We start from the raw sequence: 14,504 nt of genomic DNA on the forward strand, positions 1-14,504 counted from the left end.
TACGTAACAAGAGAAATAGGGATCTGGCAACACAAGTAGAGGCCACATTTGTCTTTAGGAGATTAGTAGATGTGTCCCAGGATTTCCTTAGTTAGCTCTCAATTTTTCAATCCACAGGATCTTTGAGCTGTGAGGAATCCTCAAAGGGTAGAACCGTTTTTTTTTGGTTACCCTGGACACTTGTACATCTACCTTAGGCATTTCCCATAAAGAACAGTTCCCTCCAGAGGGAAACGATTCTTCAATTTTGATGGGACACTCAAACCTTTCTCAGGTAGGCCCCACACATGAAGGACAAGATTTTCAATATCCTCGTGTATAGGGAACCCCTTTGGGGCCCTAGGCTTTAACCCTACAAACATGTCATCCTGAATGGAATGACTTGCTACCTCCTCCTCCACCCCCATGGTGCCCCTCACCAAGGAAATTAGCTCTTCCATATCTTCAGAAGAGAAGAGATTTTTTATCATCAGTTTTGGGGGTGGAAGTAGAACCCTCATTCTCCCAAATGTCCTCTGAACCAGAGGTATGGATCTCGCCCGAGTCAGATACAGTAGGAGCCATCTTCCTTTTCTTAGGAGGAGGGGGCTGTGGTGTCGGGGCCCGAGACAGGGCTGCCATAGAGGATTGGACCTCCTGTTTGATGAGGGTTCTGATGCTGTCCAGGAGAGAGGGCTGTTCACTACGCAGCACTTCATCCGTGGATGGTTGGCAGAAATTTTTCTTATAAGCAGAGGGAAGCTTGGAAGCACATGCACCACACTTGCGGCTGGGCATCTTATCTTTTCTAGGGGCAGGGGCCTTGTCTCCCTAGAAAGAGAGAGAAAGGCGGACTAAGTCACTTCATAAAAAACTGGACAGCAAGGGACCTCATCCTCTATTTACAGTAGGAGGGTGAATGCTGGGCTCTGCAGAAGCAGAGTGCAGGGGTTTGTCGCCGTCCAGAGGGTCAGTCAGTTACCAGTCAGAAGGGACATAGACAGAGGCCTTACCTGGAGGCTTCCCCCCCGACCAGGAATATATACACATCGAGGTCGCCAGCAAATTTCGTGCTCCTCCTCCTCCCAGGGTCCGTAGGGGGTGATGCAATTGATCGCCCGTCATGGCTGCCGCAGGATTGGGACACCGGCCGGCGCGGGCTCCTGCGCATGGAACCGGAAGTCCGTACGCGTCACTTCCGGTGCGCGCGCGTGGCCTCTGGCAGCAGCGGGGAGGGAGGAGAGAGCCGGGGAGCTACGAGAGGACCCCGATGCGCTTCACCACCCTGCTTTGCCCCACGAGGAGGCGCAGGAAGGGCGGGATAGGGTTCCCAAGTCACGCAGTGCATGCGGAGATGGGAGCAGTCACCGGAGGAGACCCCGACCTCGACTGCACGGCCATTAAGGTAACCGTGCTCCGATCGCCGGCCACGGCAGCACTATCCGAGATCCTCTTCATGCCCCTTAGGGGTAGGAAAAATACTGGTGGTTGCAGGAAGGGGAGGGTATTTAACCTCTTGGTTTCCTGTCCCCTATTAGGGCGGGGAGACATCCTCCGATACTGCTGTCGTGGAAGGTGACTGGAGAAATAAAGATTACACAACAACCACAAGACAGATTTCAACAACCAAGTTATCATTGTATTAAGTATAACGGCACTAACCTAACACTGTCTGTAGGCTACTGAGCACAATCTTGCTGACAGGTTATCTTTTTACAAAAATAAGTTATAAAAGATAATTAGATAGGAATATGTATCAATCTGGTCTCGTACTGACTTGAAGAATAAACTTGACTCCTCACTTGTACCTCATTGCGAAAGGCGTAAAAATTCACCCCTCCCGCCAAAAAATCAAGTTCACATTTACTTTGTGCTCTACATTAAACGCTTACCGTATATACTCGAATATAAAGCCGACCCCCTTAATTTTGCCACAAAAGATAAAAACTGGGAAAACTTAATGACTCGAGTATAAGCCTAGGGTGGGAAATGCAGCAGCTACCGGTAAATGTCAAAAGTAAAAATAGATACCAATAAAAGTAAAATTAATTGAGACATCAGTAGGTTAAGTGTTTTTGAATATCCATATTGAATCAGGAGCCCCATATAATGCTCCATAAAGTTTATGATGGCCCCATAAGATGCACCATATTAAAATATGCCCCATATAATCCTGCATAAAAGTTTAATAATGGCCCCATAAGATGTTCCATTACCACATTTGCCCCATATAGTGCTGCACAAACGTTGATTATGGCCCCATACAGACACTTGCCCCATATAGTGCTGCCCCATTTGCTGTTGCTGCGATTAAAAAAAACAAAAAAAAACAACACATACTCACCTCTTTCCCCTGAGAGGGGGACTTTCAGCCCCCCAAAAATGGGCTGAAAATCCGATGACTCCGTTGGCCTTTGTTTTCAGCAGTGTCCGGTGTTTCCAAGGCACGCACAAAAGCACATTTGATCACGCTTTTGTGCACCTCTAAGGCTAGTTTCACATTAGCGTTTAGCCGGGTTGCGGACTTCTTCCATGAAGCCCCGGCCACTGCCGCGCCTCTTCATTCAGCTCCTCCTACGACTACATGCGCACCCTATCTTTAACATTGGGCACGCAGGTCATGCCGCTGTATGCGGCGTTTTGACGGTGAGGCATCTGTAACTTGTTGCATTCGGCGCAGGTCGTTGCACCATCAAAACGACGCATGCGGCGGCATCGGAATACAGCGGCATGGCCTTCGTACCCAATGTTAAAAATAGGGTGCACATGCCGCATGCAGCCGTAGGCGGAGCGGAGTGAAGAGATGCGGCAGTGGGTGGAGCTTCACGGAGGAAGTCCGCAGCCCGGCTACATGCTAGTGTGAAACTAGCCTTAGAAGACATTCACCGAAGTCCAGAGCAATTAGGTCTGCCCCATTAAAGTGAATGGTTTTATCAGGGCAATTTCTGAATTGTATTCTGCAGATTTAGACAGAAAGAAAAATGTTATGCTCAGCGCAGAGCACAAGATAAATGTGAACTTAGTCTTAATATGTAGGTCTAAAAAGGTACCAATAAAAACCTTAATGTCTCACAAAAAAACAAGTTGCCAGTGGGATCCGTCATCTGGCAATGAAAAATTGGGGTTCACGTCGCTGGTAGCTCAAAGGCTCTGGAAAAGGGTCATGGCAGAAACCCTCCTGGACACGGATTTCTAAAACTTATCTGCAAAATCCAGACGAAGAACAAGGGAATGTAAGTTGCTGATTGGCCTGTCAGCATCAGGTTTCTGCTCTGGAAAAATGTTGGAGCTTAGGCAGATTTTTAGAAGGTTTTTTTTTTGCTAGTAAAAAGTATCATGAAATATTTGTTTTTAGAGATTTTTTTTTTTGCAGAAAATATCAAGCATATGTTTTTTGTGCAAGTCCAGATTCTTTTTTCCTTCCTTCACCAGTCTTTGAGGTCAAGTTGGAACACCATCAAGCAAAATAGGTTATTTTTTTCCTTGATAAAGTATTCAGGCAACGTTCATGTAGGGAGTATGGCTACCTTCACTTCCTGCCTTCTGCACAACACATACAGACTTACCACGATCACACATTATTCATAGGAAAACCGGTTTTTACGTACCGGTAATAGGATTTTACGGAGCCACGACAGCACCCCTACGAGAGAGGGGTTCCGCCCACCTTCCGAACAGGAACCTACAGGATTTAAAGGGGCGGTCCCCCTCACCACTCCAGTTTGTGTTTCAGAGTATAAGGGACACCGCCATTGAGTTAGTACATAACATACATACTTAAACATTACTAAATACCATCACCTTCTAAAGAGTGATTTTTTAACAAGCACACTTTCCCCAAAGGGTGCAGAAACCAGTGAATAACTACGGGGGGGAATGTGCGGGTGCTGTCGTGGCTCCGTAAAATCCTATTACCGGTACGTAAAAACCGGTTTTCCTATCGCCACGACAGCACCCCTACGAGAGATTTTCAAAGATCAAATCACCTGGGAGGGACTACAGCACTAAGTACTGTACGGCCAAAAACTAAATTGGCCTCTGAAGATAAAACAAGACGATAATGTCTATAATAGGTGGAAGGAGATGACCACGTTGCCGCCTTACATATTACATCTATGGAGACGTCCGCTCTTTCCGCCCAGGATGAGGCCATGGCTCGAGTGGAGTGGGCCCTGATGCCATCTGGTGGTGTCTGGCCTTTAGCAGTATAAGCAAGATATATGGCATCTCTTATCCATCTGGCGATAGACGCTTTAGTTACACTCGCCCCTTTCCTTGGATTCTGAAAGGAAACAAACAGAGCCCTACTCTGCCTCCATGGTTCTGTTTTATGTAGGTACTCTAATAGAGTTCTTCTGACATTGAACATGTGATATTTCTGCTCGTCAGCTGAATTCGGATTGTCCCAGAAAGACGGTAAAATTATTTCCTGACTTCTATGAAATTTGGAAGCTACTTTTGGTAGGTATGCTGGATCAGGTTTTAACACTACCCTGTCCTGAAAGACCATTAAATAAGGAGGATCTATCGACAAAGCTTGTAAGTCACTCACTCTTCTAGCAGAGGTCAGGGCTACTAGGAAGGCTGTTTTTAAGGTTAAATTTTTTATGGAGACAGAATCTAATGGCTCAAACGGGGGTTCTGTTAAGGCGTCTAAAACCAAATTTAAATCCCATGGTGGTAATCTAGGAATATACACTGGGTTACTACGTTCAGTGGCCCTAACAAATCGGGAAACCCATCTATTTCCCGCCACATCGCTGTTATATAACGCTCCCAAAGCTGATACTTGGACTCTAAGGGTATTTACCGCCAAGCCCAATTCTCGGCCTTTCTGTAAAAACTCCAGAATAGCCGGAATTGGGACTTTGCCAGAAAAGGGATTTTGGTAGAAGGCAAGGAACTTTTTCCAAGTTTTAGCATAGATTTTAGTGGTAACTTCTTTCCGGCTATTTAAACGGGTAGATATGAGTGCCTCTGAAAACCCTCTTCTCCTCAATAACTCCCTCTCAAATTCCACGCCGTCAGATGCAGGGATTCCACATTGGGGTAACAATGGACCCTGAGAAAGAAGCTCCGGGCTGGTCGGCAGTACCCAGGGGTCGGACACAGACATTGCCCTGAGTAGCGAGAACCATGCCCTCCTGGGCCAAAAGGGGGCAATCAGGATCACTCTCGCCCTCTCTTCCCTGATCTTCCTGAGTACTATAGGGATCAGACACATTGGGGGAAACGCTTAAGCCAGAGGGAAATCCCAGTGTATTTGAAGGGAGTCTATTATACAGGGCTTGTCCGCCACCCGAAGAGAAGCGAACTTCCTGGTCTGCCTGTTCTCTCTCGTTGCAAATAGATCGATAACGGGCAATCCCCACAGGTCTACTATCTGTCTGAACACCCGTCGATTTAGAACCCATTCTCCCTGACGTAGAGAATGACGGCTGAGGTAATCTGCCTCTGTGTTGAGCTCTCCCCAAATGTGAACAGCTGATAGAGAGCGAAAGTGGGCTTCGGCTACTTTGAGTATATCTGTGGCGGTGTTCATTAGGGATCTTGACCTTGTACCCCCTTGATGGTTGAGATACGCCACTACTGTTGTGTTGTCTGTCTGGACTCTTACATGAGAATCCTGCAGAGATGGAAGCAACCTGAGTAAGGCCTTCTTTACTGCCGTGAGCTCTTTCCAATTTGAGGACTCTTGAGCCTCTAAGAGAGACCATTGCCCTTGAGTCCAAACATCTCCTATATGAGCTCCCCAACCTATTGGACTGGCATCGGTTGTGACCGTGTTGTCTGGTACTATACTCCAGCGTACTCCTTTTTCTAAATGTCTCCTGTTTAACCACCATCTCAGACTGTGTAGAGTGGCGGTGGACAGCCTGAGTCTTCCGCCTAATTGCCCTTGAAGACTCCTCTCTGTATCCAAGACTTGGGCCTGCAACACTCGAGTGTGGAATTGAGCCCACTGGACGGCTGGTATGCAAGACGTTAGGGATCCCAGAAGGGACATAGCGTCTCTTAAAGTCAGATCTGGTTTCCTTGTTACCGTACTGACTTTGTGCACAATCCTCTGCTTTTTCTCTTCCGGAAGGAAACATTGTTGCTCTTCCGAATCTAGCAGAATACCTAAGAAAGTCTGAGTTGTTGATGGTTCGAGTCTTGACTTCTCCATATTGACTATCCAACCCAAGTCCTGTAAGGAAGATATTACATGATTTAGGCGAGTACTACACTGGCAAAAGGAATTCCCCACTACCAGGAAGTCATCCAAGTAGGGTACAATTAATGTATCCTGTTCTCTGACATGGGCCATTACTTCTGCCATGACTTTAGTAAACACCCTCGGTGCCATAGATAGACCAAAGGGCATTGCAGCAAACTGAAAGTGTCTGACCTGGTCGTTTAAGCGCACCGCCATTCTGAGGAATTGTTGATGATCCTGGTGAATGGGCAGATGGTAATACGCATCTTTTAAATCCAGGACTGTCATATAACATCTGGGAAAAAGAAGTTTAGTCGCCGTTTTAATAGATTCCATCTTAAAGGCATGATACTCTAGATGTTTGTTCAATCTCCGTAAATTTATGATGGTTCGACAGGATCCATCTGGCTTGGAGATTAAAAATAAAGGGGAATAGAACCCTTTGCCCTGCTGATGTTTTAGAACCTCCACTATGACTTTCTTCCGTCTTAACATTTGGACCTCTTTTTCAAGGGCCTTTTGTTGGTCTAAGGAATCAGGGGCAGTCAAGATATAAAATTCAGAAAGTCTTTCCCGGAACTCTAATTTTAACCCTGAATTAATTATACCCAGAACCCAATTGCTCTAAGTTATTTTGGCCCACTGAGCATAGAAGTATTTTAACCTGCCCCCTACTGGAAGATCTTTATTAACGATAATTCCTTCTTCTTCTTGAGGAAGATGATGAAGCATTAAAGTCCGAATCTTTCTTTTTCGGGTCTGATGGTTCCCAGTCTCGGTTGTGGTAAGGTCTTCTGTATTGGAAGCGTCTCCTGAAGGTATTCCTAAAGGTAGGATTGAAAGCTTTAGGAAAACCTTTCTTCCTATCCTCAGCTTTAGCTAGGATATCATCCAATACCGGGCCAAACAGGTACTCACCCCTACACGGTATTGTACACAGTTTAGCTTTCGCCTGGGCATCCCCTTTCCAGGTCTTAAGCCATAATGCACGGCGAGCAGCGTTTGAGAGACCTGCTGATCTTGCCGCTAGTTTTAAAGAATCCACCGATGCATCCGCTAAATACGCCACCCCTTCACGTATTTGCGAAAGGGAGTTCAGCATCTTGTCTCTAGGCACCTTGGACTTCAGCTGTTCCTCCAGCTGGGATATCCACACCATGACGGATCTAGCCGTACACGGGCTAGAGATGGCAGGTTTGAACGCCCCTGCAGTTGACTCCCATACTTTTCTCAAAAACATGTCCGCCTTCCTATCTGACGGATCTTTCAGAAGGCCCACGTCCTCCAGCGGCAAAGTACCGGCTTTAGACGTAGAAGCCACCGCTGCATCGACTTTCGGGACTTTCATCCACTCTGCCAGATCATTGTCTTCAAAAGGGATACCTTCTTTTGGCTGATGACGGGAAGAAACCTTTATCCTGTTTATCCCATTCTCTCTTTATAAGAGTCTTAACCGTATCCACAACCGGGAATGCCTTACGACTCCTCTGGCACAAGCCCGCAAACATTATGTCCTGTGCGGACCTTGGTTCCTTGCTCTCTTGAACACCCATGGTAGCTCGGACTCCTTTAACCCCTTACCGGCATCGGACGTACTATACAGTCCGATGCCGGCTCCCCTGCTTTGATGCAGGGCTCCGCGGTGAGCCCGCATCAAAGCCGGGACATGTCAGCTGTTTTGAACAGCTGACATGTGCCCGTAATAGGCGCGGGCAGAATCGCGATCTGCCCGCACCTATTAACTAGTTAAATGCCGCTGCCAAACGCAGACAGCGGCATTTAACTACCGCTTCCGGCCGGGCGGCCGGAAATGACGTCATCGCCGACCCCCGTCACATGATCGGGGGTCGGCGATGCTTGTATATTGTAACCATAGAGGTCCTTGAGACCTCTATGGTTACTGATTGCCCGTCGCTGTGAGCGCCACCCTGTGGTCGGCGCTCACAGCACACGTGCAATTCTGCTACATAGCAGCGATCAGCAGATCGCTGCTATGTAGCAGAGCCGATCGTGCTATGCCTGCTTCTAGCCTCTCATGGAGGCTATTCAAGCATGGCAAAAGTTAAAAAAAAAAGGTTTAAAAAAATGTGAAAAAAATAAAAAAAAACATAAAAGTTTAAATCACCCCCCTTTCGCCCCAATCAAAATAAATCAATAAAAAAAATATCAAATCTACGCATATTTGGTATCGCCGCGCTCAGAATCGCCCGATCTATCAAATAAAAAAAAGTATTAACCTGATCGCTAAACAGCGTAGCGGGAAAAAAACTCGAAACGCCAGAATTACGTTTTTTTGGTCGCCGCGACATTGCATTAAAATGCAATAACGGGCGATCAAAAGAACGTATCTGCACCGAAATGCTATCATTAAAAACGTCATCTCGGCACGCAAAAAATAAGCCCTCAACCGACCCCAGATGATGAAAAATGGAGACGCTACGAGTATCGGAAAATGGCGCAATTTTTTTTTTTTTTTTTAGCAAAGTTTGGAAATTTTTTTCACCACTTAGATAAAATAACCTAGTCATGTTTGGTGTCTATGAACTCGTACTGACCTGGAGAATCATAGTGGCAGGTCAGTTTTAGCATTTAGTGAACCTAGCAAAAAAGCCAAACAAAAAACCAATGTGGGATTGCACTTTTTTTGCAATTTCACCGCACTTGGAATTTTTTTCCCGTTTTCTAGTACACGACATGCTAAAACCAATGATGTCGTTCAAAAGTACAACTCGTCCCGCAAAAAATAAGCCCTCACATGGCCAAATTGACGGAAAAATAAAAAAGTTATGGCTCTGGGAAGGAGGGGAGCGAAAAACGAACACGGAAAAACGAAAAATTCCCCGGTCATGAAGGGGTTAACTAACATGTCCATGTTATCCACCGAGAAACAAGGCCTTCCCTCTTCATCTGAGGAGGATGGAGATGAAGAGCGGGAACATTCCCCTTCTTGCAGGGACAGACTAGATCCTGGCGATACGTCCCTGCCCGACCTTTCCTGGCGGCTGCTTCTAAGGGAATAGCTAATTTCCTCCCTGATGACCGCTCTAAGGTCTGATGACCGAAGGGGAGCTTCCTCTTCTAAGGTCTGAGAGATGCAAGCCTGACACAGGCTTTTGGTATAACTGTCAGGCATTGGAGTCATGCATAGAGCACATTGCTTATGTTTAGATTTAGCGTTTTTTTCCCCCCTAAAACAAAGCACAAATAACAGACCATATCAGCACCAGGTGTCTGATTTAACACTCACCATAAGGGTATGTTCACACGTTCAGGATTTCCATCCTTTTTTTTTCAGGACAGTTTTTTTAAAAAACTGCAGCTCTTGGCAGAAAACGCAGGTCCTTTTTTTGGTCCTTTTTTTGTCCTTTTTTGATGCGTTTTTTGATGCGTTTTTTTATCCTTTTTTTATGCAGTTTTCTATGCAGAGACTGTGTGTTTCCTAGGAAGCTTTTTAGGGCTAAAATGGCTGAAAATACCCTAACCCTACCCCTAACCCTACCCCTACCCTAACCTTAGTAAAAAAAAAAAAAAAAAATTCTTAATTTTTTTATTGTCCCTACCAATGGGGGTGACAAAGTGGGGGGGTGTCATTTACTATTTTTTTATTTTGATCACTGAGATATAACCTATCTCAGTGATCAAAATGCACTTTGGAGCGAATCTGCCGGCCGGCAGATTCGGCGGGCGCACTGCGCATGCGCCCGCCATTTTGCAAGATGGCGGCGCCCAGGGAGAAGACGGCCGGACGGACACCGGGACGCCGGGTAAGTATAAGGGGGGGAGATTAGGGCACGGGGGGGGCATCGGAGCACTGGGGGGGGGGCATCGGAGCACGGGGGAGGGGCATCGGAGCATGGGGGGGGCAGGATCGGAGCACGGGGGGGGCAGCCACACTCCGCCCACGCACTTCCGCCCGCTCCCCCGCACTTCCTGCTGCAGCGGTTCTGCACATCAAATCGCAGTAAAACCCGCAGATATATTTTTGATCTGCGGGTTTTACTGCGATTTTGACCTCACAATGGAGGTCTATGGGTGCAGAACCGCTGCGGTTCAGGAAAAAGAAGTGACATGCTCCTTTTTTGCCGCAGCTATTCTGCGCGGCTTTTTAAACGAAATTACGGACCATGTGCACAGCAGTGACTGTTTTCCATAGGGTTACATTGTTATGTACCCTGCATGGAAAACTGCTGCGGAACCGCAGCGGCAATACCGCTGCGGTTCCGCAGTAAAAAACGCACTGTGTGAACATGGCCTAAAGATGAGTTTGCTTAACGGGTTCCTGACTGAAAAGCTTTTTGTATTTGAATGCTTAAAAAAAAAAAACTCTGTGTGAACATAGCCTAAGGCTGATTCTGTGAATACCAGTTCTGGAGGAGTAGGATCCAAATGTGACGCTGGGGCGCTCGCACGCTGCTGCCCCCGTACCACGCTGCTGCTGCTTCTCCTGGAGCGGCCGCTACCGCTCTTACTGCGCTGCTCGGCGTCCCCTACTGAGGACATGGCTGCACGCATCATTCCATAGGCGCCGCTCTTTTACAGCGCTGCAGCGCTCCTCCCCCGGCTTACCCCGGAAGCGTACCAACTACTTTCGGGTTCACCAGCGCCGGTGTGGACGCTGCACACCGCGCTCAAGCGCGGACCAGGATGGCACTGCCCGACTCCTGGGACGCGCTCCTCATGGCCAGACGAGGGGGGGTCTGCACGCAGGACACCCCCGACGCTGCTTCCGAGCCCCCGATTCTGCTGTTCTCAGAAGATACCGCGCAGAGGCATGGAGGCCCGGGTAAGCTGCTGTCTGCAGGCTCCCGCCGTCCGGACAGGAACCCAAACTGGAGTGGTGAGGGGGACCGCCCCTTTAAATCCTGTAGGTTCCTGTCCGGAAGGTGGGCGGATCCCCTCTCTCGTAGGGGTGCTGTCGTGGCGATAGGAAAACTATGTTTTTATGCAGATGCACTGGAGTACACAGACTAAATTTATCCTTAGGAATTCGGGAAACATCATAATGCTGACAAAAGGTTTCCATAATTCCAACTGATTTCATGGAAGATCCCAATCTTACATTTCCGAGGCATAGCACACTACATACAGTATGTGGCTGCTGTCCCCCGTACGCCCTGCCATCCATTTCTACTGTAAACTCTACATACAATTCCTGGCTCACCTGAAAGCTTGGTTAATCCGATTGTTGAGGTCTTCTGCATAAACCATCCACAAATCTCCATTACTGAGCCATTCCCAGCGAGTCTCCAGTTCTGCGGATTCCGCATCCTTGTCAGAGTCTCCAAGTGGATCACATTCATCTTCAGTTTTTACTACGATTTCAAGATCTATCTCAGCTTTCCTTTTCTGAGATCCTATAGTGAAGAAAAAAAAAAAAAAGGTTTAAAATAAAATGAAGAAAAATTCCAATCTGATTTCACCAGAATTCAGAAATTTAGTGGTTCGGTGTAACTGATGTATTTACATACTGTTAGATATTGGCCAGTTTGAGCCAAAAGTAACAAGAGATAGAGGGATATGTACAAAAAAGGTCACAAACTTCACCCCTAATCTGCCAGAAAAGCATCCTCTGAAATTTGTATCTTGGTTGGGTGATTTTAATGCTCAGTTACATTGAGTGGTTAAACAGCATCAAGTGCACAATAGGCACATTTTTCCCACTGAAATCAAAGAGCAGCTTGGTTTTCATGTATATTTTGGAGCTTCCTCTGCTTTAAACCCTTGTCAAAAAAAACTCTGTCATCCTACCTTTATGATGCTAGAAAAATAAAAATCAATAACCTATCGGATGTGCAAAATCCCTGCATGCCTGAAAACCTGTGCAGAATTTTTCTGCTGAACAAACACTACTATGCAAAAAGCAGGTGTGGAAATACTACTACCAAGAATGCATTAAAGATAAAACAGAGCCAAGTTTATTTCTTTTAATTAACAAAAAAACACAAAGAATGAACAAAAGATAAACCCAAATTGATATTTGGTGAACTAACCACAGATATCCTGTGGATGTAGGCTTGTGCGAGTCCTTCTGCCTCTTCATGTAACCCCAGACACACACGAAGCGGAGATCAGAGCCTTGTGGGGGATCATCTCACCACTTCCAGGACTCCTTGTTCTTCTTTACACTGAAGATAGGTTGTGTGTTTGGGTTTGTTGTCCTGATGCAGAATACATTTTGGAGCCCAGCTGACATCTCACTGATGGTATTATATGATGAATAAGTACCTGGCTGTAGTGCTCAAGCCTTGACGACTCCATCTGAATCACCAAACTCCAATTTGCTGAAATACAGACCCTCCACCATGCTTCACTGTTGCCTGTAGACAATCATTACGTTATTGCTCTACAGCCCCGTTGGCAAACAAACTCCTTTACATTACAGCCAAAGATCTCACATTTAAACTCCTCGGTCTAGAGCACCTGCTGAAATTTTTTGCATCCCAGTAACTTTTTGTGAATAATTGAATCACTTGGCCTTGTTCTAGTCTCAAAAAGCATTAAGCTACTTACTGGTAGCGGCATTTCTCGGAGGCCCATGACAGCACGACGAGAGAGGGGATCCGCCCATTAGGAACAGGAAACCTACAGATACAAAAGGGCGGTACCTCTCCCTTGCCTCAGTTGTATTTCAGAGTCTTGAGAGGACTACCGCGGTTAGTGGTACACAAAAATATACACTATATACAGATTATATACAAAATATCAGACATCTATTGGGACTGGTATCGTATTGTGAAATATATACATTTATAGGAAGTGCAACCCCCAGTGAATAGGGAGGGAACTAAGGGTGCTGTCATGGGCCTCCGAGAAATGCCGCTACCAGTAAGTAGCTTAATGCTTTACTCGGACTCCCATGACAGCACGACGAGAGAATTACAGAGATGTAAGCTTCCTTAGGGAGGGACTATGGCCTGTAGCACCCTTAACCCGAATGTGAGATCAGAGGAAGCCCCCAAATCCAACCTATAGTGCTTAAAGAAGGTGGACGGGGATGACCATGTGGCCGCCTTACATATCTGGTCGATTGATACTCCAGACTTTTCCGCCCAGGATGTAGCCATGGCCCTGGTGGAATGCGCCCTCAGATTCTGCGGAGCCGGACCTCCACCTGCAGTGTAAGCCAAAGAGATAGCCTCCCTAATCCACTTTGCTAGTGTGTACTTTGATACCCTAAGTCCCTTTCTAGGGTTTTGGAAAGATAAGAACATCGCATCATCTTTCTTCCATGTGTTAGTAATAGAGATGTATTCTAGCAGGCATCTCCTAACATCTAATGTATGGAGTAGTTCTTCTTTAGGGTTGGAGGGATTGGGAAGGAAGGATGGTAAAACTATCTCCTGTGTCCTGTGAAACCGTGATGACACTTTTGGTAAATAGGCTGGGTCCGGTCTGAGGATTACTCTGTCTGGCAGAAACTCTGTATAAGGGGATACCCTGGAGAGTGCTTGTATGTCCCCAACTCTACGGGCAGATGTAATTGCCACAAGAAAAGCTGTCTTAAGAGATAGGGCCTTAATTGAAGCTGATTGTAAAGGTTCAAACGGCTCTAGTCAATGCTGACAGTACTAGGTTGAGATCCGAAGGCATAGATCTATCTTTATGTATGGGTCTAGATCTAATAGATGCTTTAATGAACCTCGAGATCCAATAATTATTGGCGATGTTACATGAAAATAGAGCCCCTAGGGCCGAGACCTGTACCCTTAGAGTACTAGTAGATAGACCTAGCTCTAAGCCTTTTTGCAGAAATTCTAAGATTTGTTTTATAGGTAATCCCTCTTCTAAATTAAAATCAGAAGAGGCCAGAAATTTCCGCCAGGTTCTAGCGTAAATTGTTGTGGTTATCTGCTTTCTACTTTTCATAAGGGTCTCAATTAGACTCGGGGAGAACATTTGCTTTTTAGCAACGCCCTTTCAAAATCCATGCCGTTAAATGGAGATTCTTTACTTGAGGATGACTGATCGGACCCTGGTAGAGCAAATCTGGAATGTCCGGAAGTACCCAGGGGTCCTCCACTGACATGATCCTGAGCCAAGTGAACCAGGCCTTCTGGGCCAGAATGGGGCAATCAATATAACTCTGGCCCGATCTTCTCTTATCTTCCTGACTACTAGGGGTAACAGGCCTAGTGGAGGAAATGCATACGCCAGTTGAAAATCCCATTTGATCAGAAAAGCGTCTACCGTCAGAGGATTTTCCCTGGGATTTAGGGAACAAAATTTTGTTGTCTTCCGGTTGTCCCTGGTAGCAAATAAATCTACTTCTGGATGTCCCCATTTGTGGACAATCTGATCGAACACACAATTGTTTAGGGACCACTCC

At 46.4% G+C, this 14,504-nt stretch overlaps 1 protein-coding gene across 1 annotated transcript in view; it reads right to left on the reverse strand.

The window, feature by feature from the left end:
* The window catches only part of PARP2 (poly(ADP-ribose) polymerase 2), a 212,149-nt gene that overhangs the window by 154,039 nt on the left and 43,606 nt on the right, over positions 1-14,504 (reverse strand). The window contains exon 2 of the mRNA XM_069760573.1: positions 11,340-11,532. Within this exon, the coding sequence (XP_069616674.1) occupies positions 11,340-11,532 (193 nt within the window). The remainder of the gene's footprint in view (positions 1-11,339; positions 11,533-14,504) is intronic.

Source organism: Ranitomeya imitator, chromosome 1 (assembly GCF_032444005.1).
Source record: "Ranitomeya imitator isolate aRanImi1 chromosome 1, aRanImi1.pri, whole genome shotgun sequence".
NCBI lineage: Eukaryota > Metazoa > Chordata > Amphibia > Anura > Dendrobatidae > Ranitomeya > Ranitomeya imitator.